The sequence below is a fragment of the Nomia melanderi genome, chromosome 2, assembly GCF_051020985.1.
Source record: "Nomia melanderi isolate GNS246 chromosome 2, iyNomMela1, whole genome shotgun sequence".
Taxonomy (NCBI): Eukaryota; Metazoa; Arthropoda; class Insecta; order Hymenoptera; family Halictidae; genus Nomia; species Nomia melanderi.
Window position 1 is genome coordinate 14,413,593 of NC_135000.1, and position 27,142 is coordinate 14,440,734.

The 27,142-nt window shown below is 33.2% G+C and overlaps 2 protein-coding genes across 28 annotated transcripts in view; one reads left to right on the forward strand and one right to left on the reverse strand.

The window, feature by feature from the left end:
* The window catches only part of Patronin (calmodulin-regulated spectrin-associated protein patronin), a 139,504-nt gene that overhangs the window by 23,327 nt on the left and 89,035 nt on the right, over positions 1 to 27,142 (forward strand). For 3 of the 26 annotated variants that reach the window (XM_031988058.2, XM_031988060.2, XM_031988061.2), the window contains exons 2-3: positions 309 to 1,420; positions 1,489 to 1,597. The exons of 21 other annotated variants lie outside the window; for them this stretch is intronic. In XM_031988058.2, coding sequence (XP_031843918.1) covers positions 1,407 to 1,420; positions 1,489 to 1,597 — 123 coding nt within the window. In that variant the 5' untranslated portion in view covers positions 309 to 1,406. Of the gene's footprint in view, positions 1 to 262; positions 1,421 to 1,488; positions 1,598 to 27,142 lie in introns of all 26 variants that reach the window. 2 more of the 26 variants (XM_031988059.2, XM_076364554.1) reach the window with 1 other exon arrangement.
* The window catches only part of LOC116431935 (uncharacterized), a 38,001-nt gene continuing 28,727 nt past the window's right edge, over positions 17,869 to 27,142 (reverse strand). The window contains exon 3 of one of the 2 annotated variants that reach the window (XM_076364571.1): positions 17,869 to 18,410. In XM_076364571.1, coding sequence (XP_076220686.1) covers positions 18,407 to 18,410 — 4 coding nt within the window. In that variant the 3' untranslated portion in view covers positions 17,869 to 18,406. The remainder of the gene's footprint in view (positions 18,411 to 27,142) is intronic. The other variant, XR_012997996.1, reaches the window with a different exon arrangement.

The following is a 27,142-nucleotide window of genomic DNA, read 5'->3' on the forward strand; positions in this document are numbered from 1 at the left end:
AATTAAACGATCATTATTTGCAAACATTTTTATATTATAAGTAATGCTACCTAATGCGGTGACATTTAGTAAGATAAACGTGGAATAATAATAAAAAAATAATTTGATATTATATTTTTTTCAATTCATTCAATGTGTTAATGAAAGACCAAAGCAAAAGAAAGAAGAATTACATGTTTATCTGAAAAAATAAATAATTAATCATTGAAAGAATTAGTATTATTTTGGGTTTTAAAATGACATGCATTCTTGTCAAACGCAGTTAACTGGTTAAAACACGAAATACGAAATATAACCGTGGCAAACAGGAGATAGGACAGTGATTGAAGAATCTTCGAACTAGTTCTTGTCTCTTGGAAATTCGAAGAAAAGCTTGTGTTCTCTTTACTTGGATGAAAACTCTGCTTGGATATTGCTGCTCAGACCTTTGGAACACGATGATTTATTCGTGTTATTATGTAGATTGACGAAGTAAAAAGAGACTGGACTTTACGTGAAGTTTCTATTTCTAGGATAGTTCGGTTAGATTGTGTCAGTGGTTCGTTAACACTTAACGCACCGGCATTTTGTATGTACCCACTGAAACCAGTGAAATAACTGGTTAGAAAACGCAAACAAGTTAGTTATAATACATTTATCTTACTGGAAACAAACAACAGGAAAGGCAAATATTGAATAAATGATTAATGAGACAATGTAGAAATTGATATAAAGTTAAATGGACTGAAGGAAACGCAGGATTTTCAATCAAACTCTAAACCTGTACATTTGACCTGTCGCAGTACGTTCAATGTTAAACTTGTTGTAGAGGTTGTCGAGTAGTGCTTCTAAACATGTAACTGAACGATGGAGATTGAAAGTATCAGTGAACATATGTGTGACAAAGAAGTCGGAAACAAATTCTCAGCTACGTCGGTGTTAAAGTTAGTCTCAGACTTGCGAAATTCGGCTCGGAAATTAAACCGAGGAGAATGCATCCGTGTTCGTTGAGATGGAAATTATGTTTATTTCTTTAGTGGGAGTTTTCTCTCGACTGTTGAATTCTAGAAATGAATTATGTTTCGATAAACGTTTAACGCTCACGATTTTTAAGTAAATTAACATCCGGTTCGAAGAACCACGTACACAATTAAAACAGGGTATAAAATACTAATCGAACAGTGAATTCTCAAACTACGCTTTTCACGTGGGCTTCAAGGATTGCATTCGCCAACGGTCGTTGCAAATAAGCCTGACGAACATTCGCATTAATGAGTTACAAAAGAAAATTGATGTCAGTGAAAAATAGAGTCGGATGTTGCTCGACGGGCACACGTTTTGCTGCCTCTGTGGAATGAATTGTTCGAAGTGTCCTTAGATAGCAGTGCTCTAGTGAGAATCGTCCCGGAGGAAGACGCAGGGTCTCGATGCTTTTGAGGAGGTATAAATCGTATATTGTGCAGTGATATTTTCTGGTGACGTTATTGTCTGAGAGGCAGCGATTTCCAGGATGGCGAGCGAGGTGATGCTGGCGCCCACCGCGGCGCCTGGAACGTCCAGACGAGAAATAGACGACGTCAGAGATATGGTTAGAAACGCAACCGTCACGACCGTTTACGTAAGTTACGAGATTCGCTGAGATTCGTTTAAGCTGCGTTCGAATGTAATGTTGGCCACGTGATTACATACTCCGCGTTGTTAGCGAGAAGAGCCTCGGGACGGCACAAGGGCAAAAAGCGTCTCTCGCTAGGGTTTTGTTTATGGTTTTGATTGGTTAACACGTTGAATAACCACAGAATAATGCCATTCAATCGTATGATTTAATATTATATTTTGTCCACTTGGTGTATTTTACTCTATGAAATCGTGTGGCATTCAATATATTAAGTGTAACATATTGACTAATAGCAAGTTAGTATCGAAAATAAGATAAGAAAAGATGAAAGTTCGCTAAAATAACTTGGGGTTGGTTTCGGGGATGTTTTACTTGTAATGTATCATTCCATTGTGACTAGGCGATGATTTTATTTTAACCTTTTAACTAGGTATTTTCTAAATGACTCTAGGCTAATTTAATTACCAATAGATTCATGAGACCTATCAATTTGACGGATATTGAATTTTTAAACATTATTTGATAACAGTTTAGGTCGATTTTGATTCGAGTGATTAGGTGAATGCACATTGTAATTCTTTGGCTTTGAAGATGTAACTTCCAGGATCTATATGGACGAACATATAGATTCCTAGAAACAATAAAATTTAGCGTGCAATGAAAAAATATTTGTATCTTCTTCTCATCTATATATTCATTGTATACTTTTATTATTGTTTTCGCAAGCCGTAGCATTCTAGTTTTTAATTTTTTCATTATGTGATAAATCTGGACAACACAAAAGACTATTAAAACGATACAGTTATCGTAACATGAAAAAAGATAGACTTGAAAACCGTCCTCACGCAACAGAATATGCAGTATTATTAGATGGCACCGGATAAAGCTATATTTCTTTAAAATATATGAATAATGACAACGCATAAACATATGTAATAAATTTTACATTAAGAAATTTTATTATGTATATTTTAATATGACTTCATAAACTGATATTTTTAAAATGTTACACTTTACAAAACACTTTAACAACTTCGATAATTAAAATTGACTTGCCGTTAATAAATTTTATTCTGTATATTTACAATGAATATTGATCTTATTTATCTATTGGCAAATTATTATTATCGAAGTTGTTCAAGTGTTTTTGTAAAGTGTAACATTTTTAAAATATCAGTTTGTGAAGGCATATTAAAAAAAGTTGATTTTTAAACATGTTTTAATCTTTTCAAACTCTTTGATTGCGACACGCTTTACCAAATAACCATTAACATTGCGTTGAGACATGACGTTATATTTATTCTTAGAAATTGAATCATTCAGTTGTATAGAGCAAAAAAATAACCTTAGACTAGTGATTTAGTAAATTTTCGCGCGAGATGTAAGAATATATCGATTACTATACCAGTTTAGTGCAATAATAAATGTCTTATATTCGACGAAATTTATTGAGCGAATGTATACAACTTCCGTAACTAGAAGGTTAACTTAAGAGATGGTATTATACCGATTTTTCTAAGAAGTAAGTCATATACATTTATAGCATACTTTATTGGTCAAAGTGAATGAGAACAAAAACATCAATATATTCAATGTTTCTGATAGAAGAAACGTGTCTCTGTTTGATTCTTATTTTTGTAAATTGCTTGAGGAAGGTGATAAACTCGTGACGTTTAAAATTCTTCCTTCGTAGAAACGTTAAATTCTAAATTAAAATCTATATTAAACTAATTACGAGAAAACCTATAATAAGAATATATAATAAAAACATATAATAAAATTATTGCATTGGAAGCTAGTCCTATGAAAAACATAAGTTAAAAATGTGAAATAAATTTTGTTCGATATCTTTATCCCTCGTATCACCTGCATTTAATCAAGGGTTAGTTACATGCACGTGAGTTCGATAAATTATCGATACGTGTTTTCTCGAAAATGTGATCTCAAATTTGTTTTCCATTTTCAATTTATTTCTTCACGTAGAAAACTCGCTTCCTCGTTAATCCGCCATTAACAGAACACCATGTATCCTCCAAATACGTAGTTTCGTTGAGTTAGCACGAGTTTTTTTTAAAGTACAGTTAGAAATTCCAATATTTCAATAAACAGGGTTAACGTTTAACACAAGTTTCTATTTGCACAGTTAGAAACTTTATAATCGTGCAATCTGGAAAGACCTACATGAACAGTATATTGTAACCTACAACGTCGAACAATTTACATTAAAGACACGTTTGTACGACTTTCTTTGTACGTGAACGAGGTAGAGCGTACATGAAAGGCGTTACTTGTTGGCAGATCTTGGGAATTTTATCAATGTGAAAATGACGCAGTGTCCAGAATCATTGAAGTTACAATAGCAGAGAGTTCTGACAGATATCTTTCATATGATAAATAAATATACAAACAAGTGATTTGCACCAAACAAAGAATGATTTGTGAATGCTAATTTAATGGATCATAAATTTGTTCGTTCCTCGCACAGTGCAGTGCTTCGACATTTAAATTTCGCGGACTCGTACATTCTATCTGAGCTCGATAAAGTTAATTCAAATATGTTGATTTCTATGAAACATAAATTTAATTTCAGCAGATGATAAATATAATTCAAGTTTTTTCTTTTTATGAGGTAAAATTATTTCTGAAAAATGGAAATATTGGATATATAGATTTTTTTATTGAATATTCTTACTTACAAGCAAAAGAAATTAATTAAATTCAACATAAAGAGTTTCTTAACTAAATATGCAAAATGTCTTATTAATTCTTTTGTGCAACTAATTCTTTAGCGATTGTTATTAATTTAGAATGAGGACCAAAGCCCTTTGAAATTATTTCAATCTCTTCATGAGCAACTTTATTCAAGAACATGTTTTAAAATTCTCTCCAATTACATGAATACAATAAATCTATCGTTAAACTTCTTTTTTGCGGAACTTATTAAAAAATCTCTCTTCCACCTACAAAATCCTATTCCTTAATTTGACACATCTCTCGGAATTCTTAAAAAGTCTAGATTTCACGGTATCTGAATTTAGGAAGACCGCGCATTAGTCACCAAATCGATTGTTCAAGTCTTCGTTCGAACGAGAATTTTCTACAATATCAATCTCATAAATTGAGAAATCACGGAGAAGTTCTCTTCCCACGTTATCCGTTTTGACTTCCATTTTTGTTCCCGATATTTGTCCCGGGTCTCTTAAAATGTCGCACAAACGTGCCAAATCCTGGACTCAAATAAAAGAGTCCACGAGATATCATACCCGGAAATTCATTGTCGCCTGTCGTCGTACACGATCAAAAATGCGTCAAGACGTCGGCGCCGTCAAGTTTTTTTTCGGTGTACATATTCTCACGGTTAGTGCCCGAAAGTCGGGACTGCGACCGAGCACTAATCGTGGAGTGCTGTTGATTCGAAGTCGAGATTCGAGTCGAGCGCCCGTTTATTCTTTGTAAAGGACAACGCGAATAAAAGAGCGAAACGCCCGACTTTGGAACGATCAAAAGAAATAGATGAATGAAGGAATACATACTAATGGAATGTTAAACTTTTTTATTTTTCACTTTTACTAATTGAAACGTTTACTAATTGAATTGTAAGGTTTTTCTCATTAAAATGAAACCATACACGATATATTTTGTAACACATTTACTTATTTAATAAATTACATAATCTACTTTTTTCTAGTAAATTATGACTTAAAGAATGTGATGTTTGGTCTCGTTTTAATCCGAAGAATTTCACAAATGTGCTATTAAAATTTTCATTTACAGAAAGGTCCTCATAAAAATGTTTTATAATTGCATTAATATTGTCTCATCGATATCTACCCTATTGAACAGCGTATCATATTACAACTGCTCGACCGTCGAATTTCTCGGCTTGCTGAGGGGACTCGCCCCTCAGTGGTGGGGATGACTACTGGGAACTAATCCTGCAGATCGAACCGGGTATTAATAATACCGAATACAAAATTCCTTGTCGACTATCAACGAACCGTAAACCGCTATGTAGTCCGCCATTCTTCATCGGTCAACGATACACAGGAGCGATAAGAGCTGTAGATAAGTGTATTCTATATTCCCAATAACCACCGTTGCAGCTTTTCTCGGCTAGCAACCAGCTATGATAGAACGGATTCTTCGTTTTAGCGTGGCATTACCGGTCGCAATAATTAATTTTCTGCGCGGCCTCGTTTCCTCAGAGTAAACAATGATCAGCGCACGGTAATGTATGCTGATAATGCATTGGCTATCGCGTTCGTTTAGCAGTGATGGAGTTTCCGCGTGTTTTACGAATTAACGATCTACGCACGTGTTTGAGCTAGGTCCGCAGCGGGAGTACGTGATACCGTAAATACGTGTCGGTTTAGAAATTGTAGTATGCTATGGTTTATGCTATAGATAACTGAAATTCGCTATTTTTGAGATAACATAGATAAATGGTTCTTTGGGCTGCTCTTAAATCGATATTGGAGTTGGGCTACTGGAAGCTTTATTTCTGTATATTTTTAGCAGACGTTTGAGCTTTTGAAGTGTTGGTTTTTCATTTAGCAGTTTGTGGACCAAATGTTCTTGGTTTCTTGGAATTTGTATCAACGTATCTGAAATTGAACTTATAATTTATCCCTTGGCACTTCTAATTCCTTTTGCATTTTGTTTTAGATCATTATTACTTTAAATGTTTGATTTGAAATGCGCTTTCGAAGATAGATTATAGAAAGCAGTAATATGGAAAATAATATAATCATATATTTTAAAAATATCTTGACAAAGAGGCACACCTGAGAATAAAACTGATGTCGAGTTACAGTTTACATTTAAACTGCACTTATCTGTGATGTGATTGTGATGTTAAAAATAAAACTAAAAACTAGACTGAGTCGAGATTTGCAATGGTTTAGAATAAAACAATTTATACAACTTTAGGTGGCTCGCTGTGTATAATTACAACTACATCTGAAATAAATACGTGTATAGCATTATAAACATTGTATAATAGAAAAGTGTTAGTTGTTTCAACATAGAATTAATTATACTAACAATAACAAGGAACGTTTCAACTTAGTCCTCAAAATTAATTTTGAAAATGGACTAAATCATATTTTTAGTTTCCAGAAACTTGCAGGTTTATATTTGGATCGATTAAAAAATATTTTTATATTATGTAACAAAATATTTCACAAATATTTAGCCTTACAAAATGAGGATTTATTATGACTGCGTAATGTTATGAGTAACTTATAAAGAAACAAGATTTTTCATGCTTGAAATGACAATTTTCAGAATTGGGGGCACCAATCTCTTTCATTGGAATGATTGTGAACGGTATTGCATATTTCGAGGAACAGTTTATCAAGATTTATACTGATCTGGGTTCCAACGGTGTCCTTGCGTTTCCATGTCCCCATATTTCCTCGTTCTGAGCCAGAAATACAATGTCAGGAAGTGTCTTTCGTTACTGTTCAACAACAACGCCGGTTGTTCACTGTCGCGTTGTGTCGTACATCCGCAGCGATAAAGAACAATTGTGTCAAGGACAAGATTTCACTCTCGAACCATGAAACATCATGGTATCTGAGCAACAGTGGTTGTTATGAATGAACATGCAACATTTGATGCTGGCAACGTTTGTATACCGTCCTTTAACCCCCTCCCCGTGATATCAAGTCAGACTCGTGATGGAAATTTTCAACTAAATTCGAATAACCTAAACGTTATTTATTTATCTATTTATTTTTCATATAAATGAAATATTTAACCTTTGTCATAAAGAGTCAAAATCATAAAGTTTAATATTTAACTCTTAGTCAACTGAATAGGGAAATCTACCATCTTTTCCTTGGCAACGAATTTTTTTGTTATTTAGCAAGTCTTGAACTGAGGATGTTTGCAATTCAATAAATACATTTCTTGCTTTTGTAAAACACAATTTTTAATCAAATATGTTGAATGACTTCAATTAAATATAATGAAAAAGATTATAATTAATATCAAACGTTGTACGATTTACTTACATTTTCTTACACATAATCTTTAAACAGCTTATTCTTAAACATCTGAAATTTAACAAGCTATTGAGATTCTCGTGACTATTTCTAATAACATAAACAACTCTAATAAAAGGAAAGTAAATACACGATAATCAAACCCGTTTTGGCGAAGCAAGACTTGCATGTCGGAAACGATACGGCACTGGTCATTGATTGCCAAAGACAGATAGCGACTTAACAGCGCTTCCATAAATCGCCACGGTATAATTTTCGCTCTGCTCCGGCAGACTTTCAATGCCCTGGGTGTTGTCGACGCGTTGCACAACTAATTAATAGGGTGATCACGTATTCCATCCGCGAACTCCAGAGTCTCGCGTCTTCGTGGATCCCAAGCTTCCTCTCGGTTTTGCGTGGACTGCCGTAAATCGCGTAGGCTCGGAATGACGGCCGGCTACCTACTTGCGTGGACCGGTTCGATGTCACGAGAAATCGCAATTCTTTGACAAACAAAAAGCACTCTGGCTGCGTTGCTGTCTCGGCCGATGCGTCGTGGGCAAGAAATGTGTCTGGCTACCGCTCTGATACTCGCACCCCGCAATTTCATAATGGACGCTTGATTAATTTGATCTGTTTGGTAGTTCAAGTGTTAAAGTTACAGAGCTTTGTAAGTAGAAACATATACTCTTACGTCTTAACGAAAACCATATTGTCAACTACATAGTAAGTTGTAGCCTCGAAAAGGTGTATCTTTTTTATGATGTTTTGAATGATACCTTCAAAATACACTTTCTCCTAAAGGTCGTATCATATTTAATAAAATTTAATTAAAAAACTAAAAAATTGGAAAAAGTCGTTGAAATATTTAAAGAAAATCAGTCTTTTTTTAGTATTTTGTAAAATAAACTGTTTGGGGTAACAACTGTGTGAAGTAATGTTTTAATTCCACGTATCTTCACATTATCCACTTCTATCAAATTTGCTGTCTTAGCAATTATCTTATTTACAGCACTCACTTTCGTATTTTTCCATTCTTATTACAGAATGTGTCACATTTCTAATTTCAGTTTTTCATATTTTTGTCGGACTTTGCGCTCTAATTACTTCCTAGCTCAGAATAATAGTGGTCTATGTATGTAACTACTACTTCCAAGTTTCCAAGAAAAAAAAGCTTCCGTGAAACGTTCTTGTCTTAATTTACTGCTATTATTACCATACTATTAATAATATTAATTACTATTGATTGGTAATATGGGTTCTAGGTTTACGGAGCGAGACAATTTGATTGATATTGAATTTTATAAGCATTATTTGTTGTTTGCTGTTATGCAAATATGTATCCTATTGTTTACTTTTAAACCTCTAATTACCAAGATATAAATGTACGAATATCAGTTTATCTAAAAGCGATAGAATAAACTGTACAATAAGTGTCCATAAATCTAGCGTTAAACTGGTTGCTCGGTCAGCGATGGATCATTGTAGAAAGCCAATGAAATATTTCATTAAACGCACGTTGAGACGTACCGGCGCGCGTTGTGTCACAGATGAATAAAAACCGGTGGAAAGCGTTGATCAGCGTTACCAAACAAGGAAGCGGCTCGTTCTCACATTTCGATCCGCCTACAAGGATCGCGGAGCTCTCACGGTGAGAGTGAACGAGCATTCTCGAACGACTAATTCTTCTAATCTCGCAAACCCATCGTTCCATCTTCGGAACGGACGCTTCGACTCGCGGTTTTTCATAAATCGAGAGTGTCGATGATGGATTTATAATAGTTGAGTGGGAACGTTCAATGAAAAACTTCTTATGATCGAATTTTTGATTTCCTACGGTGCTTCAGGATAATTTTAGCATAGTGTTCATTCAAGTGGGTGGGAAAGTTTAACACTAGAACTATCCAACGCTTAATGCGATTAATATGTAATCTGAATATGAAAGGCAAAGAAAAACGAAAAACTGAAAAATTGAAAATTTGAAAATGAAAAATGAAAAATTGAAAAATTTCATAGAAAAAATTGACAATATATTTTTTTGTTTCTTCATGTGTTCATTATAGTATTCAAGTGAAATTATTTATTTTTTAAAGTATTTCCGATATTTAATAATTTTACAATATTAATAATTGCGAAGTAAGAAAACAAACCCGTCAGTATAATGGGCTCTAGTATTAATAAATGTATTTTGGGCATTCCTTTATGCCACAAGATTTCGTCGATTTAAATGGGCACAAACTTTTTAACGAAGCGAACACTCGACAAAAGCGAAGAAGTAACAAGATGATTGGAGCAGCGGCCCATTCAATCCTGGAATTTCGAATTGGTTCTTCGCGTCCCACCCCCGGTCGTTCCCTAATGATTCTTTGAACGTGTCGGAACGGCCTTTAATGATCTTACTGAAATACTGGAGATGCCACTTCGAAATGAATCCTGAAAATCGTATCGCGGTGCGTTGACTCGTTGAAGAGCTTTTTTTCTGGTACGGTGCTTTTTCTAGTTGTGCCATGTTCTACTCGAATTCCTCGAGTTTCCTTCGAATCGTCACTCTATCATCACTACCCGAACTGTCACATTGAACATTTGAATCCGAAATCTCGAAGCATCGGAAAAAGTGCATTGATAGAGGTCATAGTTTGCTTTTGGATTCACTTGCAGATTTGGATATATTTTAGATGTTACTTTTAATAAAATATTTATAATTTTCGTTTATGTTATATTTATTTAGATTTAAGTTATACAGCCATTCATAAAGCTAGTTTATCGACAATAATTGCAGCAAAGTTCGCTTAGATCAGACCAGGTGAATTCTAATTCAATAAATACAGCTTCTGTTAGTCGTATATTATATAAATGTGATTATTTTACATTGGTTTACTTTATTTCAATTCAGTGTTTTGATGGTTTCAATAATTTGTTTGTTACTTACCGTAAACGAGAATATTTAAGATTAATCGGAAATTTTCAGAATTCTGTACTTAAAAGTTAAATTCACGTCCATATTTAAAGGATACAAGTTTTAATTTGCATGAAGACCTACAGTTATAAGTCGGTTAATAGTCGTCTGGTGACTAAAGTATTAATATTTATTAAAGTGTTAATACGAATACTTACAATTTGTCCTTTCCTTGGAAGCATCTCGTATAAATTGATGGGAAACGTTGATTACCTTTGATCTGTTCCGTCATGGGAGCACTACCACCGTACAAGATCACCTTCAGCTTTCGAAATTAGCTCTATCTTGTGCAAATGGTGTATGCGTGGGTGGGTGTGGGTGTGCGGACACCGTATTAACTTTATTCTCGTGACTGGAGCCTGCACAAAAGTAACCACCCGTTGCTCATGCGTACGTACTTTATTACCATTACTTGTAACAACGATTTGCTTTTCAATTACGTGTTCGCGTTTCCGGTATTTCGTAATCAAATATCCATTTTGTTCAACGTTTCACGCATTTACGAGCAATTGTTGGGACCTTCATTGTTCCTTCTGCTATCATTTGCCTTCCCTTTTTCGTATAATCAAGCGAAAACACTCTGAAAAATGATTAGAAGTTCAAATTAAACGAGTATTAGCTATTGTTAGATGTTTATTTTGTTCAGTGTTCAACGTTTCTAAGATTATATTAAACATTTTTATGCGATGATCGTAAGAATGCGAGGTGGAATGTGATGTTCAGTGATTTTTGAATTGGTCAAATGTAATGAAATTCGATAAGAAAGTGCTTAATAATAGCATATAATAGAGAATACACGATTATTAGTTAAGAATACGAATTATCATTACTCTTTAATTTTTAGAGAATACATTACACAAATTTACACTTGCTGAATTTGAATCCTTTCAATCTTGTCATTCATCAATATTACAATTTTACCTTCTGTGTTTCCTTTAACTTTGTGCTACAATTTTATACAGCATTGACTAATAAATTTATTTAAGGTATATCAGTTGTTTCAGAATCTCGTTGAAATAAACAATTTTGATAAAAATGTTTTCTCTGCACATGTCTCATAGAAAAGTGTATCTTTGCCCTGTTACTTACATGAACCACATTGTATAATATTTCAAAGCACCTGAAAAATTCAAATATCCTGACTTAGCACTTGAGCTGTTACATTTAACCAGAAGTCAGTGCTAAATGATATAACCAGTAAAATTGTTCCAATAGAGCCAACTGGTATATTTGATCCGAAGTAATTCTACCTAGAAATTTAACAAGATCTAAGTTCGTCCCGGAGATAGTCACCAGCAATGTTCACCACACATAATCCAATCTTATCTCATGGGTTAGCTTTATCACCGACAAAACGCGACTCGTTTTATGGCTGGCGGTGTAATACTTGCGTGAAGTTATCGTTATCGTGCAGCGTAAACTAAATACACCAGCAGAAGTCGGAAGGATATCGTTTATGCTTTGAAACCAGCTTCGTGGGCTTTCCAACAGTCCGACGTAGCTCGACTTCTTAACCTTTTGCACTCGAAGGTTTTTGTATTCAACATTTTCTGATGACGTAGGCAAGATTCTTTTACGTTAATTTGAAGGGAAATCAATAAATTAGAGAACAAAGCTTATATAATAAATATAATTTTTATATTTCATATATTAATAAATTATACGAAGTTTGATATTAACTGAAATTTAATTAGTTTATATCAAATTTTGTAATTTCGCCACATAACCAAGTGGTGATGGAGAGTCGTCTCACGAGTTCCTTTGTCCTATGATTTCTTCCTCAGTTATGACTGATTTAATTATTTTGCCATTAATGAGTTAGTGAATTATTAAAATGAAAACATTACTTAAAAAATGTAGTGATTCATTCAAATAAATGAGAAAAGTTCTAGGCTTATTCCATGTTTATGTTCGTTTTAAAGTGTAATAATTGATAACAGAAGAATAATATTTAATTTAAATTCAAAAGAATTGAATAATATATATGTTTGTTAAATTCTGTTTTAAATCTTCGCCACGAGTCTGACACGACATTATATAATATAATAAAATCGTATGTATTTAGTGGAAAATTACTCCTTACTTTTAGTTTCTATTATATTAATATTAATACTATTGCAGACCAAAATAATACATTTCAAATGTTTGAGAAATTACGAAAAACAATTGTGCGTACAGTGAAGTATAAATCAATCGAAATCTCGACAAATGCACTCTGTATTTTGTACAAGAAAATATACACCAGTCAGTTTTACTGCTGAGTAGTTTTAGTTCTAATTTTAGGATATCTTGAATTAGTATTTCGTTATTCGTTTCAAACAATCTTATGTCTGCCATAAACTTCACAAATTCTTGATAGAGATCTTTAAAATACGGACTACAGAATAGAATAGAATAGAATAGAATAAATTTGTATTTTTTTAGAAATCTCAGGTATTCTATCCCCTTTTGGTCACTCATATTTTCTGGTGCACGTACTAGGTCAATTTCCTAGTTTCTCTTAGCTGAGAATTTAATACAAGGAGGAATTAGGTGATTAATTTACCGTTGGGTGTGTTACATATTAGGATGTCGTGTTCTGCGGATATAAATGGAATCATCTTATTGTAGCCAACTTTGACATCATATGTTGCATCGCTCTTTGAGGAATTTCTTGAGAAATTTTCTACTTCTTTGATAGTATTCATGCAATTTTATTGTTTTCGATTTCTACGCGTGATGAAATTCATATAATGGTTACTTCGTTGCTTTTCTTTACTGATAAATATACAATTCTTAGAACTTGATAATGAACACGTCTATAGTATTGTAAATATATACCGTTTTAATAATCTGGTGTATTTTTTAATATATTTTTTGTATTCGTGTATGTATTTTATATATAATACGTTGTATGTTACTCTTTCATATTGTTAATAATCATATTATGTTAATAAATAATTATCCACAGTACGAAAATAGAAAATTATTAGCATATGTAACTTAACACATTCGAGATCGATAATATAGTCCTACGACATTTTGAATTTTTTTTAGAAGAATTCTAATAACTTACGTCATTTTACAGTTTTACGAAGGTGGTAACTGGTTGAATAAAATATTCGGTTATCGACAGGTTCTATCTGTTCTCTAATTAAAAGAAAATAATACATTTTCAATACATTTAATAACCCTTTGCGGTCGAATGTCACCGTAATAGCGACTTAGAGCTTCAATGTGTAAAATCGAAAACTGCAAATGAATAGTTCAATTATTCCACTAACGAGAAATTGACACATGACTCTTTTCCATTTAGTATTTAAGACTTCGATGCATAATATAGAAGTTTAAGATGACATGTATACTCGGCAAAAGCAGTTAATCGGTTAAAGAGCCTTCGTCCGCAAGGGATTAAATTTATACAAAAGGTTGTGTTACCTGTACATAACCAAACACTTTCTCTTGTCCCTTCCTTTCCTCCATGTTTATCCAAACGAAAACGTTTGACTGGTCCATCGAGGCCAACAATCGCAGCCAGAAGTCGGTGTTTTCCCCGCAACTGCACTGTCTTCCTTGAATTAAACCATTTCCGTCCGCGAGCTTTCGCCTGGTCGTACCGGACCGGTCCAAATTCGTGCTAGTTCGAGTCTCCGTGACTCATCGCGGCGAGGTTTTTATGGGTGTGCATGGTGTGTTGTGCCAGCTGACTTTCCAGACACGGTGCTGAATGCACGCCGAAAAGGGAACCTGTCGGTTCTTATTCGCGGAAGAACGAAGGGAATATGGAGCCGGAAAAGAGCTAAAAGCGATGTTTCGGGTGTACCGTTGAGAGATCACTTGAGATCACTTGATGTTCAACGGGACGAATCAGAGACAGGAGGGATCTTTTGCCGAGTATTCTGTTTATAGTTTTGATTAGTTAAGTGTAATCGTATTAAGGAACAGCAAATTAGCAACGCAAATGAGATGAGGGTAGACCAATTAGACCTATGTTCCTCAGTGTAGCCATCAAGTGATCTCTCTAGAGTACTTTTGGATGACTTGATGTCTAGTGAGATTCAGAGCAAGAGGAGTCTTTTGCTGAGTGTTGTGTTTATATTTTCATTGGTCACGTGTAATCATATTGACGAATAGGGAATTGGCATCGTAAATGAGATGAGAACTGATCAATCAAATTCACATTCATCAGTCTAGTCATCAAGTAATTTCTCTACAGTACTTTTGGGTGATAACTGGATGTCTAGTGGGACGAATCAAAGATAAGAGGGATGTTTTACTGTTTTGTTTATACTTTTAATTGGTTACGTATGACCATATTGACGAATAACAAATTAGCATTGAAAGTGAGATGAGAACAGATGAAAACTGACCAACCAGAGTCACATTCCTCAGCCTAGCCATCCAGTGATCTCCCATCAGTACAGGTGCGGCGCAGAATGAGGTCGAGCCGCAACGGGGAATGTGACGCAAGGGTAAACAGTCGGAAGCGAATAGACCTACAAAAGGAGGGTGCCGATGAATTAATTCAGAGGTTTGAAACTCACACAGAATAAACATTTTTTTTAATTTTGTACCTGTATATGTATGAAGTTCCCATATGCGAACAGTCATAAAATGCACTAAGTAACATTGTTTATTAATATTTTCTTATTTATTTCATTATCACGCCAACATTTAAATAGAGTCACAGTCATATATATTTTCCAACCCTTTGTCTCATTGCCTCTGTGTATATATTTACCCTAAAAGTTCAGGATTGATAATAGACAAGTAATACTTCATTTAAATGAAAAATAAATAAGTAACATTTAAACTTATTGAATTCGGTTGAAAATTTCCATCACGAGTTTGACTCGATATTACTGGAGAAGGGTCTCCTGTGTTTCGTCAATCGGTGTCTTTTTAACATTAAAACTACCGGACTGGTCAAATTGACTCGCTTCCGAATTTTTATTTTACAAGTATTCAAATTATGAAGGTGTTTTTGTGAAAGATTTTCAATTAAATTTGCATATTTGCACAGATAGAAGACTAGGAGGCCCTTCAAATCTCAAGAAACCTATTGGTTTAATTTTTATTAAAAATTGGAAATAACAAGCATAAACAGAACAAGAATCACGCTGATAGGGGTGGTCCTTCTAAATTGTGCCCTTCTCAGGGTACTCGTGTTATATCCTTCGTGGTGACACCGTCGAAGTAAAAAGGTTCTACCTAACACAGTTTCCCAGCATTATTTAAGCCCTCAAACGCCTATCTTACACACGGGACATCCATTTCGCAGTCCTAGCTCGTCACAGAGACAGCCTCTTCGGCTTCGCGGTATAAATACACCGGCGCGGCGGAACGAACGAGCTTTTACCACGAACTGAATGGGCAACTCCCCTTCCGGCTTCGATCCCTTCTAGTCTATCTAACGCAGGCTAATCGAGGGAAATCGTCTTCAGCGGGGCACTGCGGTCTATCTGGCATCGAATCTTCACGGCGGATTCACCGTTTACCATTAATTATTGCCCCCGTGACGCGGCGCTCGTTCACCCGCCCATCCCCCCGATAATCGTCGCTCGTTTTCCCTTGGATCGCCGCGGCCGCTCGCTAATTTGCTCTGTCTAACAAAGGAAGTTATCTCATCGCACCGTGACCGATCTTTATACCTACCTCCGCGATATGTGGAAAATATGCGATATGCATATTACGATGCGTGTCGCGTGCGTGCGCTCCGCGTTCGCTGGGTCCTCTAGCTTAGCTGCTGGCGTTTGTTGGTAACCGAGCTGGCTAGCTCGGCTTGGAATTTAATCGAGGACTGTCGAATCACGAAGGTTTATTTCATGTTTTTTTCTGCTTTTGTGGTAATTGGTCAAGGGAAATGTTGAATGTAGCGATAAAATTGAATGTTGGTTTTATGATAGCGGTGTAGGAATGAAGAATTTGGTATATGGAGTTGGTCGTTTGGATTAGAGTATGCATCTGTGGTCTGCAGGAATTATTTAAATGGAATGTGGAAAATGGGAATGGAAAGGGTATTGTTAAAATAATGGATGATAATTGTTTTTGACATATTGGCAATATTGTTATAATAGAGAAATGCTTATTCGATTGATGTTAAATAAGTAATAATTATTTAATATTGATTATTTAATTTTATAATTTTACTATGCCAAACCAGATAGTGATTGTGAGACCAATAAAGATTTTTCTTGACACTAGTAGCTATGACACCTTTTAAAATTTTGACTTCCAATGCTTTTCTAAGTTTAATCATTCTATAATGACTATAAAATGACCATATTTATAAATTAAATTATAGGAAAACTAGGAAAGTCAACTGAGAAACAACAACTAAACTTAGAGAATAATTTTAGGGATTTAAAAAACTGTATCTTTCAACACCTTTGGTAATAGCAACTTTAATGCGGGAGGTGCTTCAATTATTTTGTCCAATTCTCCCAGCTATTACGCGTGAGAGAAGTTATTTCAGGCCAAGTGGTTAATCGTAAGTGCGACTCCACACGCGTCGCGTGCAGTTGCATTTTGCTGTGATGTAATTCGGGTCATTGACTCATCGATAGGAATACTATATATCGGCTTGGATGAATCGTCGGGAAAGATTGATCGGTTGAAATCGAGCGGCCAGTGATATTGATCGGGCCCGGTCCGAGTCGTGACATCTACTCGATAAATCATCTTCGGAATACTTGCTCGCGTCCGGGATTTCAGTTATTAATCCTGGTATATCGAGTTACCAGCGGATTTTTGCTTGAGATCTACGGCATTTGTAACATGTTATTTGCTATGTATTGTCTGAAATCAATTTCACTTGATTTTTTTTCTGATTTAATTCGAATCTGTGATTTAAATGAGCCATTTAACCTTAGTAACCTTTTATAGGGTAATATTGTTGACATTTTGTTCCTATTAGATATTGTTAATTGAGAGCTAAGAAAATGTAACGCTTTGCACTGGGCAATATTTTTTACTATAAATATTTTATAATGTTGTATAAACATTTTTTCTTTTGGTTTATAAGCTTTGTGATACATCAAGGGTTGATGTTATCAGCAACAAAGAATTGTCCCTTTTCTTTTTAGATTCGACATTTTTTATAGAATTTTTAAAATTTCTGTAAGAATTAATTTGATTAAAAGAACGGGTCCTGTATCAAATTTTAATATTACAATAAAATTAGTTTTCATATAAATCTTTCAATTACAAATAAAGCACTGTATTATAATAATTACATTACATAGATATTCAATTCGTTTATTTACAACATTTATAATAACTATACACATATACAGCAATACTATATATTTATAATTTAAACATTTGCATATTTCATAAAAGCATATAGTACCATATAAAACAGCTACTATCGGTTAATTATAAGAATGCAACTATGAGAGTCGACCGTTGGAATACTTTCATTATTCTTTCACGCTGGGGTGTTTTCTTTATCTCGTTTCTCATTAAGCAATGGAGATTAGTTTTTTAATGAGAATCACCATAGTGACCATTTCCGATTCTAGAAATGGACACCTGGTTCCCATCGTCCCAGCGACATTCATTCAATGAAACATTCCAGGGAAATAGGTCAAATTGGATAACACATTAACCGTGAACGTTACCAGGCGTTGCCGTGTGTTAAGAAATCCCGACGACATACTTCTTCGCCGTGGAGTATGAAGTCGACGGTCGTTAACCCGTTGTAATTAACGAAGAACCAGCTATGGTCAGACGATCTGGATTTTAAACGATCATTGCATTCGACGAAGAAGGAGAACGAGAATCACAGATACGATCAGTAAGAATTTCCGGTCATTTGTCCGTGATCGCTACCCTCTATCTCATTGTCTGCTTTTCAGTTATTTTTCGAATTTAACGCCATTCCGAACACTAGCTGAAAGAAGCAAGAAAAAACAAGTAGGGTAATTCCAGTTGAGATGGCTCGAACTTAGTAAAATTGTCAAATATTTTCAATTTTCTTTTCTTCCTTTTTTATTTGAGTTTATGTTAACACATTGTTGACCGGTAAATTTACGCAGAGCTATCCCATGTCACTGGTTAATATTCCATAATTAAATATGAAAGTGAGACAATCTAAATAAACTTCAGTTCACTTTATTTATATATAATGAATTGAAATGAAATTTCGGACATATCTTTTATATAACTTTGAATACAGTTTGCTTTTGCAATTTTTGCAAAAATTGAAATAACTGATGCAAGTGTAAGCATGATGTATCAACAATGTAAGGTGGTCACATTAAGAGTAAAGTCATTAGTGACTACCAACACTTGGATACATTACTTATTATTTAATAATACTTATTACATAATGGCTTATTTATAATAATTTACTAGTTGTACGAATAATAATACAAAATTAACGGAATAGATATATATTAATTATAATGAATTTAGAAGGTTTAATTGTCTGAAAAACTTAAGCACATTATGAATACTGTTGGGATCGAGTGGTATCTCGGTTCCTTAATTGATGCGGCACATTTTTATGCGATAAATTAGAACACTATTTACGCGACAGTTTTTATGCTCGATTTGAATTTAGTAAATATCACCAAATGAAGTTTACTTTTATAAATATGTATTTCTAAACCTTATACCAGCCTTTCTTTTCAATATTTTGTTTTCTGTTGTACCAACAGACTCTATTTACGCGACTTTCATTCGCGTAAAATGAAGCCACGTGGAACAAATTTTCGCGTAAATCGGTCAGAAAACCGATTTAACTATATTCTTATACACGTATATTAATTTTTATAAATATATTTTGTTTTGTTAGATTTATCGATAATATTTATGATGTAATAGTTCTTCTGTAAAAATTGGACCATTTCTCCACGACTTACTCATGTATTATCATATCTTAGAAAAGTTTCGTGTTATTATTATCTCAGTTCTTACGAAATTGTAAAGTCGGAATATTTTCAGCTTGTCAGGTGAAAGGTTATCAGTAGACTGCTAGGAAATCAGGTAGCCTTATATTTTCGTATACAGTGGGACAGTTATAAATAGAGAAAATCGTTATACATGATTTATTCTGATTCTCATTAAGAAATAAATATAATAATGCTTGTAAGTATTTGTGAACAGTGAAGGTGTATTATTGTATTATTGGAAATTAAAATAATATTATATAAATGTTGTGTTTCTGATACTATTTATTAAGTTATTACATTTGTTATTTATTTTAGAATTATTAATTTTGGTTTATGTGGATTGAATATTGATTACATAATAAAGAGTAAATATTAATTATAATGAAATTTGTTGAAAACCTTATTATCTTGGGATAATTCAGTATTAGATATCAGTTGATTACATTAGTGTTACAATTATTGGTCAAGGTACTAGTTACAATTTAGTAAAATCATGCATTAAATATAATGCATTATTTATGCATTAAAAATAATGTTCAAGGAATAATGTATATTCTAATGAATTACTATGCAAATTAGCAGTATCATAATATGCATAAAGCAATATTTATATCTTCACCAGTATGAATGTTCAATTATAATAAAGCATCTGCATTTTAATTGTTTTCGAAAGCATTTTATTTGCTCACAACTATATATTAATCTCAATTGAATCAAAATATACCTTACCTAAATTCTTCTATAATATTTAAATAAGGCATTTTTAACTATTAAGAAATATTAATACAAGTTTTGAATCAAGTATCATTTTTTACATCATTAAATTTTAATCACAAAAGAAGATAGAAATTTTTATCAGTTCATCTAAGATGCATCACTATAAGATGCTCTTCTTATTAGAAGTATTTTCTCTATAAGCAACTCGTATATACAATACTGTTTTTTTTTCGTTGTATAATGCAGTTGGTTCATTACAGCTAATTACGTATTCAGACATTGTCCGCTATTGTTCAAGGTTGTCCAACGTAACTAATTCACTAACAAGCTACTTAATTATTGAAGAAACAAATAAAATGCGAATAAACAAATAGTAAATGTAACGCTACCATGTTTTCCTTCGTGAAATTTGTATAAAATGTAGGCATTTATAACGTTCATGTAAACATAGTATTTTATGTTTAATTTAATACTTGCACACTAGATTTTCATATATACTCATTCTTTTCTTGTTTGTCTTTTTTATATTAGTCACGAATTGTCATAATTTTGTATTTTGTCTCTTAGCTTGAATTATTATTAACATTGTTATCATCATCATCATCATCATCATCATCATCATCATCATCATCATCATCATCATCATCATCATCATCATTATTATTATTATTATTATTATATAAGAAAGTCGAGTTGGAGACTCGAAATTGATTACGTAATAAGTTAATTTCACATTCGATAGCCGACAGTAAGTGATCCTATTTAATTATCATTTGTCGTTAATTTATCGTTAAAATCGATCGTTATATTTTCAGTTAACATTCAAGAATCTATTGGTATATACGGTGTACCGGTAACACCCAAAGGTTTAATTTATTCCGGTACTATCAGTTCTTTTTATTGTCAGCATTTAAAATTACGATTTCAAAACTATATAATTAATTATGAATTAGTTTTTTGCAATAAGAAAAGCATACCTTACTGTCTCTAATAAGAAACGGAGGAAGTTTATTTTAACATATAAGTCACGACATCATGCATACATTATCGTTGAACAATTTTCAAATTTATTTTCTTCATAGAATAGTTATTTTTTTATCGGAATACGTGGGTTCCTAACATGGAGCACATTCCATATTGGGTGCATATACTTCGTTAATGTTACATATTATTATGTTATATTTTTATTTTATGACGGCAATTACAAATGATGATAATGACAAAAAATATGTCGAATGCACTATGTTGAAAAAGAATGTAGCAGTCTGGATGTGCTACTCACATGTTCAGCGCATGAAGGAAAAAATAATTAACATAATATAAGTTCAAAAAAGTTGAAAATTCGTTTATTTATCCTTTTCAATTTTATAAATATTCATTTCTCGCGATAAAAATGAGTTTCGTTTACAAATTACCTAGGTGTTCCATATTAGGTGTAATTTTTTCGGATCGTTGTTTTTCACTTTATTTATATTTGTTTACCGTGGTTTGAAAGCATTAAAATTTCTACATTGTTATCAATGAGTGTATAAATGTTTATTAATTTATTCGTTTGATGCAGGTTTTGTTGAAAATGCATATTGCTCGTTTCAGCAAAGATTTCAAAATCAGATGTTCCATATTAGGTGCCGTTATCCTATATATTGATCACAATGTAACTCTTATCAAACGGTCAAGTATCAATCACATTATTTTCAATGACTCATTCCACGAATTGCGATCGCGTAGGAGGAACCGCACGACGAATCCCCAGCGCCGTTTCAGTGATACGACAGGAGGAAAGTAGAAAGTCGCAGGCCAGATGCCACATTTACTGGTTTTACGCGTTAATCGGACGTGAAACGCGCCGGCACACGCGATTCACCCGGCTGAATTGATACTGCCGAACCGAGAGCGGCGCGGCTCTCATTATTGCATTACGCGCGCCGAGCATATACGCGTTCACGCGCGGTGCTCGCGAGTCAGTGTCTATCCGGCGAATCGACGGCCGCACGTTTACCTTGTACTGGGATAACGGTACTATCCTGATTCGCGTTTTCGCTGCTTTTTAACACCAAAAGTAATCGACATTTTATGTATAACCATTCCTACCGTAAAAAGCTGTATAATTAGTTACAAAATGAAGGAAAACAAATTAGACGACCAATTCTTCTTAATGGAAACTGATACAAAAGGAAAGAGGAAAATTGAAAAATTTATTAACTGGAAAATATGAGAATTGATGTAGAGTTTAATGGACGAAAGAGAACGCAGAATTTTCAATCAAATTTGAAACTGGTCATATGACCGGTCGCGGTACTTTTAATGTTAATCCATGTCCTTGGAATTCTATTTTCAACAAATCACTCTAGTTCGAATTGAAGAGCATTCGTAGAAAACCATAAGCACGGTGAACATAAAATTTTTCAGGAGAAAAGAAAAGCTTTTTCCTGTTATCTTCCTCAGATAATTTACAATTCGTTTTGCTCACAAAATATTCAGTAAATTGTTTTAGCGCTTTCTTAATAGGAACACATGAATTACCGGACAGGTAAAAAATAACTCATTCCTAATTTGTTCTTTTTGCAAGTACTGAAAAGATAACATGATTCTCTGAGAAATTACTTATCATTTAATTATATTTAATTATAATTAAATTAGCGTTAATATGACGATACTTCGTCTTTGGATTGTACCTGAAATTTCTTTCTGTTTTTGTTCGAATGTATTTTGCGGGGTCTTTTTGTAATGTTTGTATTAAATAATTTGTTGGCTAGGTTATTCGGTCTCATCTGCAGTCTGGCTTTGTATCTGTTTCAGTAATATTCTATTTTTTCTCTGATACATTTGATTCCTAGGACTTTCCGTTAAGGGAAGTTTTTCTTACATAAAAAGTTAGTCGAGAAAAGCAGAGTTTACAAAGGTTTCGAAACTAATTGCTTGAAACTGTATATTGGTTCTAACTGAAACGTTTATAGAAAACCGAAGTGAAATCATAACTGTTAAGCTATATCGGTCCTGTAACTGTTATTTTTTGGTTCTGCATTTCGGTTCTGAATTTCTTTCGGTTTGTTATATACAGATACTTGATTAACAATTTCAGACATTGTTAAATAACTAATAATTAGGAAAACAATTGCTTTTATAGATTAATGCTAGAACTATCGAACGTTTAATACGATTAATATATAATCCTCATAAAAATTGTAACAATCCATTTTCTATTCGTTTATTCATATATTCATTATATTAAAGTGAAGCTATTTATTTTACAAATCATTTCAGATATTTAATACTTTTAAGATGTCAATAATTGCGAAATAAGAAAACATAAACCCGTCATTTTTACGAACGCGGTAGTTCTAGCGTTAAAATGAACATTTTGTATTCAAAGATGTAAACTATTAATTTCATTTTCCGAAATTAATTTAATAAAATAAAATAAAATTTTCAATAATTTCAAATGATTGCTTCGTTACGTTATACAGGAAATATTCTATAGGAAGAACTTTCTTTCACCGTGTTAGGACTCATTGAACACTTCTTAGAACATTGTCCACCGTTTCGCGGCAAGTTTAATGCACTGTGACTTAATATTTCTCGTCTAGCGTATTATTTTCCACCGTTGATTACTTTATGGGATTAGATAACGTTTACGTGTACGCAGATGCGGTTTACATTATATCACGCCGAGTTCACGCTTAATAGAATTCGTTTTATTCGCCGACTGAGTGATCCTCTCCCCTTCTCGGGGATGAAGCGACAGCAGGCAAATTGGAAGGGGATCAGAGTTTCTACTTTATTACGTGTCGGAAAAAATTGTTTGGGTTGACTTTGATTGATGTAGCAATGCAAATGTGTACCCTAATTGTCTACTTCTAAACTTCTAATTTCTAAGATCCATATGAACGAATATCAATTTTTCTAAGAACGATAGAACAAACTGTGCAGTAAATGTCCGTAAATGCCTGAATGTGTATTTTCTTAATCAGTTAACTTTGTAATTTAGTTTCAAAAAGCTCTCGTTGTGTGCACAATAAAATCAAATAATAAAATCTGTACTCATCAAACCCAAAGCAAATGCATCTACAATAAATTCTAACGAAAAACTAAACCAAAACGAAGAAGAATTGCACGTTTATGTGAAAAATAAATAATTTATCGTTGAAAAAATTAGTACCATTTTGCGTTTTAAGATGACGTGTTATTCATCGAACGCAGTTAACTGGTTAATATGAATTTTGTGAAAAAAAATCAACCAAAACACATGTACTGACAGCTGATTAGCACTTAAGCTGCCAGTCATAAGCAAAGATTCCCGTGTGGTACATTTTTCCTTTATCTAGATGTTTTCTTGCTTTCCGGTAATTTTAAATGTTCGTGGTACCTATGTGTACCATTTGGAAAGAAAGGGTTAAACTAGTGAAATACTGATTGAAATCGGACCTCAATTCATTGTTAGGAAGAACGCTGCATAAACTTTTCCCGTACCTAATAAGTACGATTCTCCGAACATGCGGTCGCGCAGATTTTTTCATCGGTAACCTCACACAATTTTAAAAATGAAATAAGAAAGGCAAAAGTTAATTGATACCTAGTTTCTTGTAACTTTCTAGGTGCGCGCGCATCTAATTAGGAGACTATGTAAACTCTTAATTGGTGCGATCTAATTGTTTAGGAATCGTTGGTTCATTTCATCCCGGAAAAATAATTAAATTTGTTTCTTAGGAGCGGCTTTGTAACTGTTTTATTATCTATGTTAGTTATAGGAAGTTATTTTGCCGATCGTTAAAACATTATTTTACCACTAAACGTACCGGCACTTCATAATGTACATTGTCGGTCAAAAGTTTGGAACCAGTTGATGTATAAGGTCAGAAATTACAAATTATATATCTTATAAATATATAAGATAAAATAACGAAAAAGGATATATCTTTATATCGGACTGATACACATATGTTCATGTTCCTTTATAATACACAAAAATTCTCCAATAAAAGTTGTTTATAAAAAATGGAAGTTTTTCTTTTAATGTATTGCTCCGAAACTTTTGACCCACAGTATACCTATTCCTACCGTAATCAGTCAAAAAGGTGGTTATAAAATAAAAGTAAACAATTTAAGGGATACGTTTTTCTTAGTGGAAACGGGAACAAAAGGAATGACAAAAATTGAAGAACTGATTAATCAGATAATCTAAGAATTGATATAAAGTTCACTGAAGAAAGGAAAATGCAGAATGTTTAATCAAATTTTAAAACCGATCATGCTTCAAATTTATTTGTTATTTATTACTGGAAAATTGTATTTCGTTGAAATATTATTATACACTCACGAAATTAGTTTTAAATATTGAATTATTTGCTGCTTCGTCACACATAAGTTGATTCGTCAAACCGAATCTCGAGGGTCGAGCGTTGTTCATTAATCGGCGATCATCTCTAAGGCGCTATTAAATTAGAGTGTTAGTTTGATCAAAGTTTCGTAGGGAAATGTGTCCCTAATCTCGTTAGGAAGTTAAAAGGACCTTGACCAACCGGCAGATGCAGCTTTTACGGACTATATCATCTAATTTTCATGCATGCCTTGCCACGGTTTTCGCTTCCACCGCAATACGGGATTACATTGTGCCAGATTGGTACTGTAGTCTCTGATTAGCGCAGTGGCGAAAACTTTAAATCAATTTTGTTGGTAGCCCGAAATTCCATTTAGCATGTAACTTTCGTAGTTTCATTCACTGGTTTCGTAAGATCTTTCTGTGTTAATTGTCGAACGAATTTTAGTTTGTTCTATATTTTCTTGTCATTTTTTACATTGAACATGTGACTTTAAAATATATACGAATTAAAGAAATTGAATTAGAGTTCTAAAACGTAAATTGATTTGAAAAATGTTTTAATTTTGCTATGATTATTTATTATACATTTGAAGTATTGTTTAAAAAATAGGAACACGTAGAAGATTTTCGTGTTTAGTTACTTTCTGTAAATTCAGAAATATCCTCGATGAAATGATTTTTTAAGAAGTGATATTTCTTTTTTGTTGGTGATCGTGATATTTCAAAAATCAATGATTCAATTTATTTAAAACTTCACAGGGCTTTTAAAACGCTGTTTCTTTTCTGTTTGAATTACCTCGAATTATTTTACCAAAATTTTTTTTCAGACATGATTTTTCAAACTTCTTGATATTTTTTTATTTATTCTAATTCAGAGAGTAATTATATCATCCAAATTAAAAAAACTTTCTTTTTCTTTCTTCCGAGATTTGTAACAGTTGATTATCTAATTGATTTTTTCTCATATCATTTTATAGCGGAACAGCTACAGTTTCAGACAGGATCATTATTTCTGCATGAAAAGTTTGTTTAGGTGTGAATTATTGCTTCTTGTGCTTGGTCAATTTCATTGAACAGACTTCTTCAACGGACCATGAAGCGTCCTGGAGACGAAGTACTTTTCCTTTGAGGATACTTTTCCAAACGGATTTGACACATTTTTATAATTTCGCTATAATTTGATCGTGGTAAAAGAGAAAAATTTTAAAGAATAAATTGCTGATATCAGCTAAAAGATAATGTGGAAGGACAAAATTATTCGAAAGATTATAAACAGCAAATAACATAGTAGGCATTCATATTGCCTCTGCGTTGTGGAGAATTTTTATACAAACAGCAAATTAAAGAGGCTATTTGATTTAATGAGTTTGAAGAATCGATTTCTTCTATGTTCCCAATATTTTATGCTCGCAAAATTGTGGAAGTTACAGAGCCTTAACGAATTCTACAGTCACTTCTTATATTATAAGGCAAGAAATCTAAAGTACATGAAACATTTACAATAGGTTAAAGTAGCATATGTTTATTCAATTATTTACGGAAGAAATCATGTAAGTTGCTATAAAAGGATACTTCCAAACTTAAAAGATTCTTTTCAATGCTATAAATTCGATCAAGGTGATAATCTGTATTAAAATAATGTATATTCAAAATAACATTATCAAGCTCAAAAGCTATAGATGACAATAACTA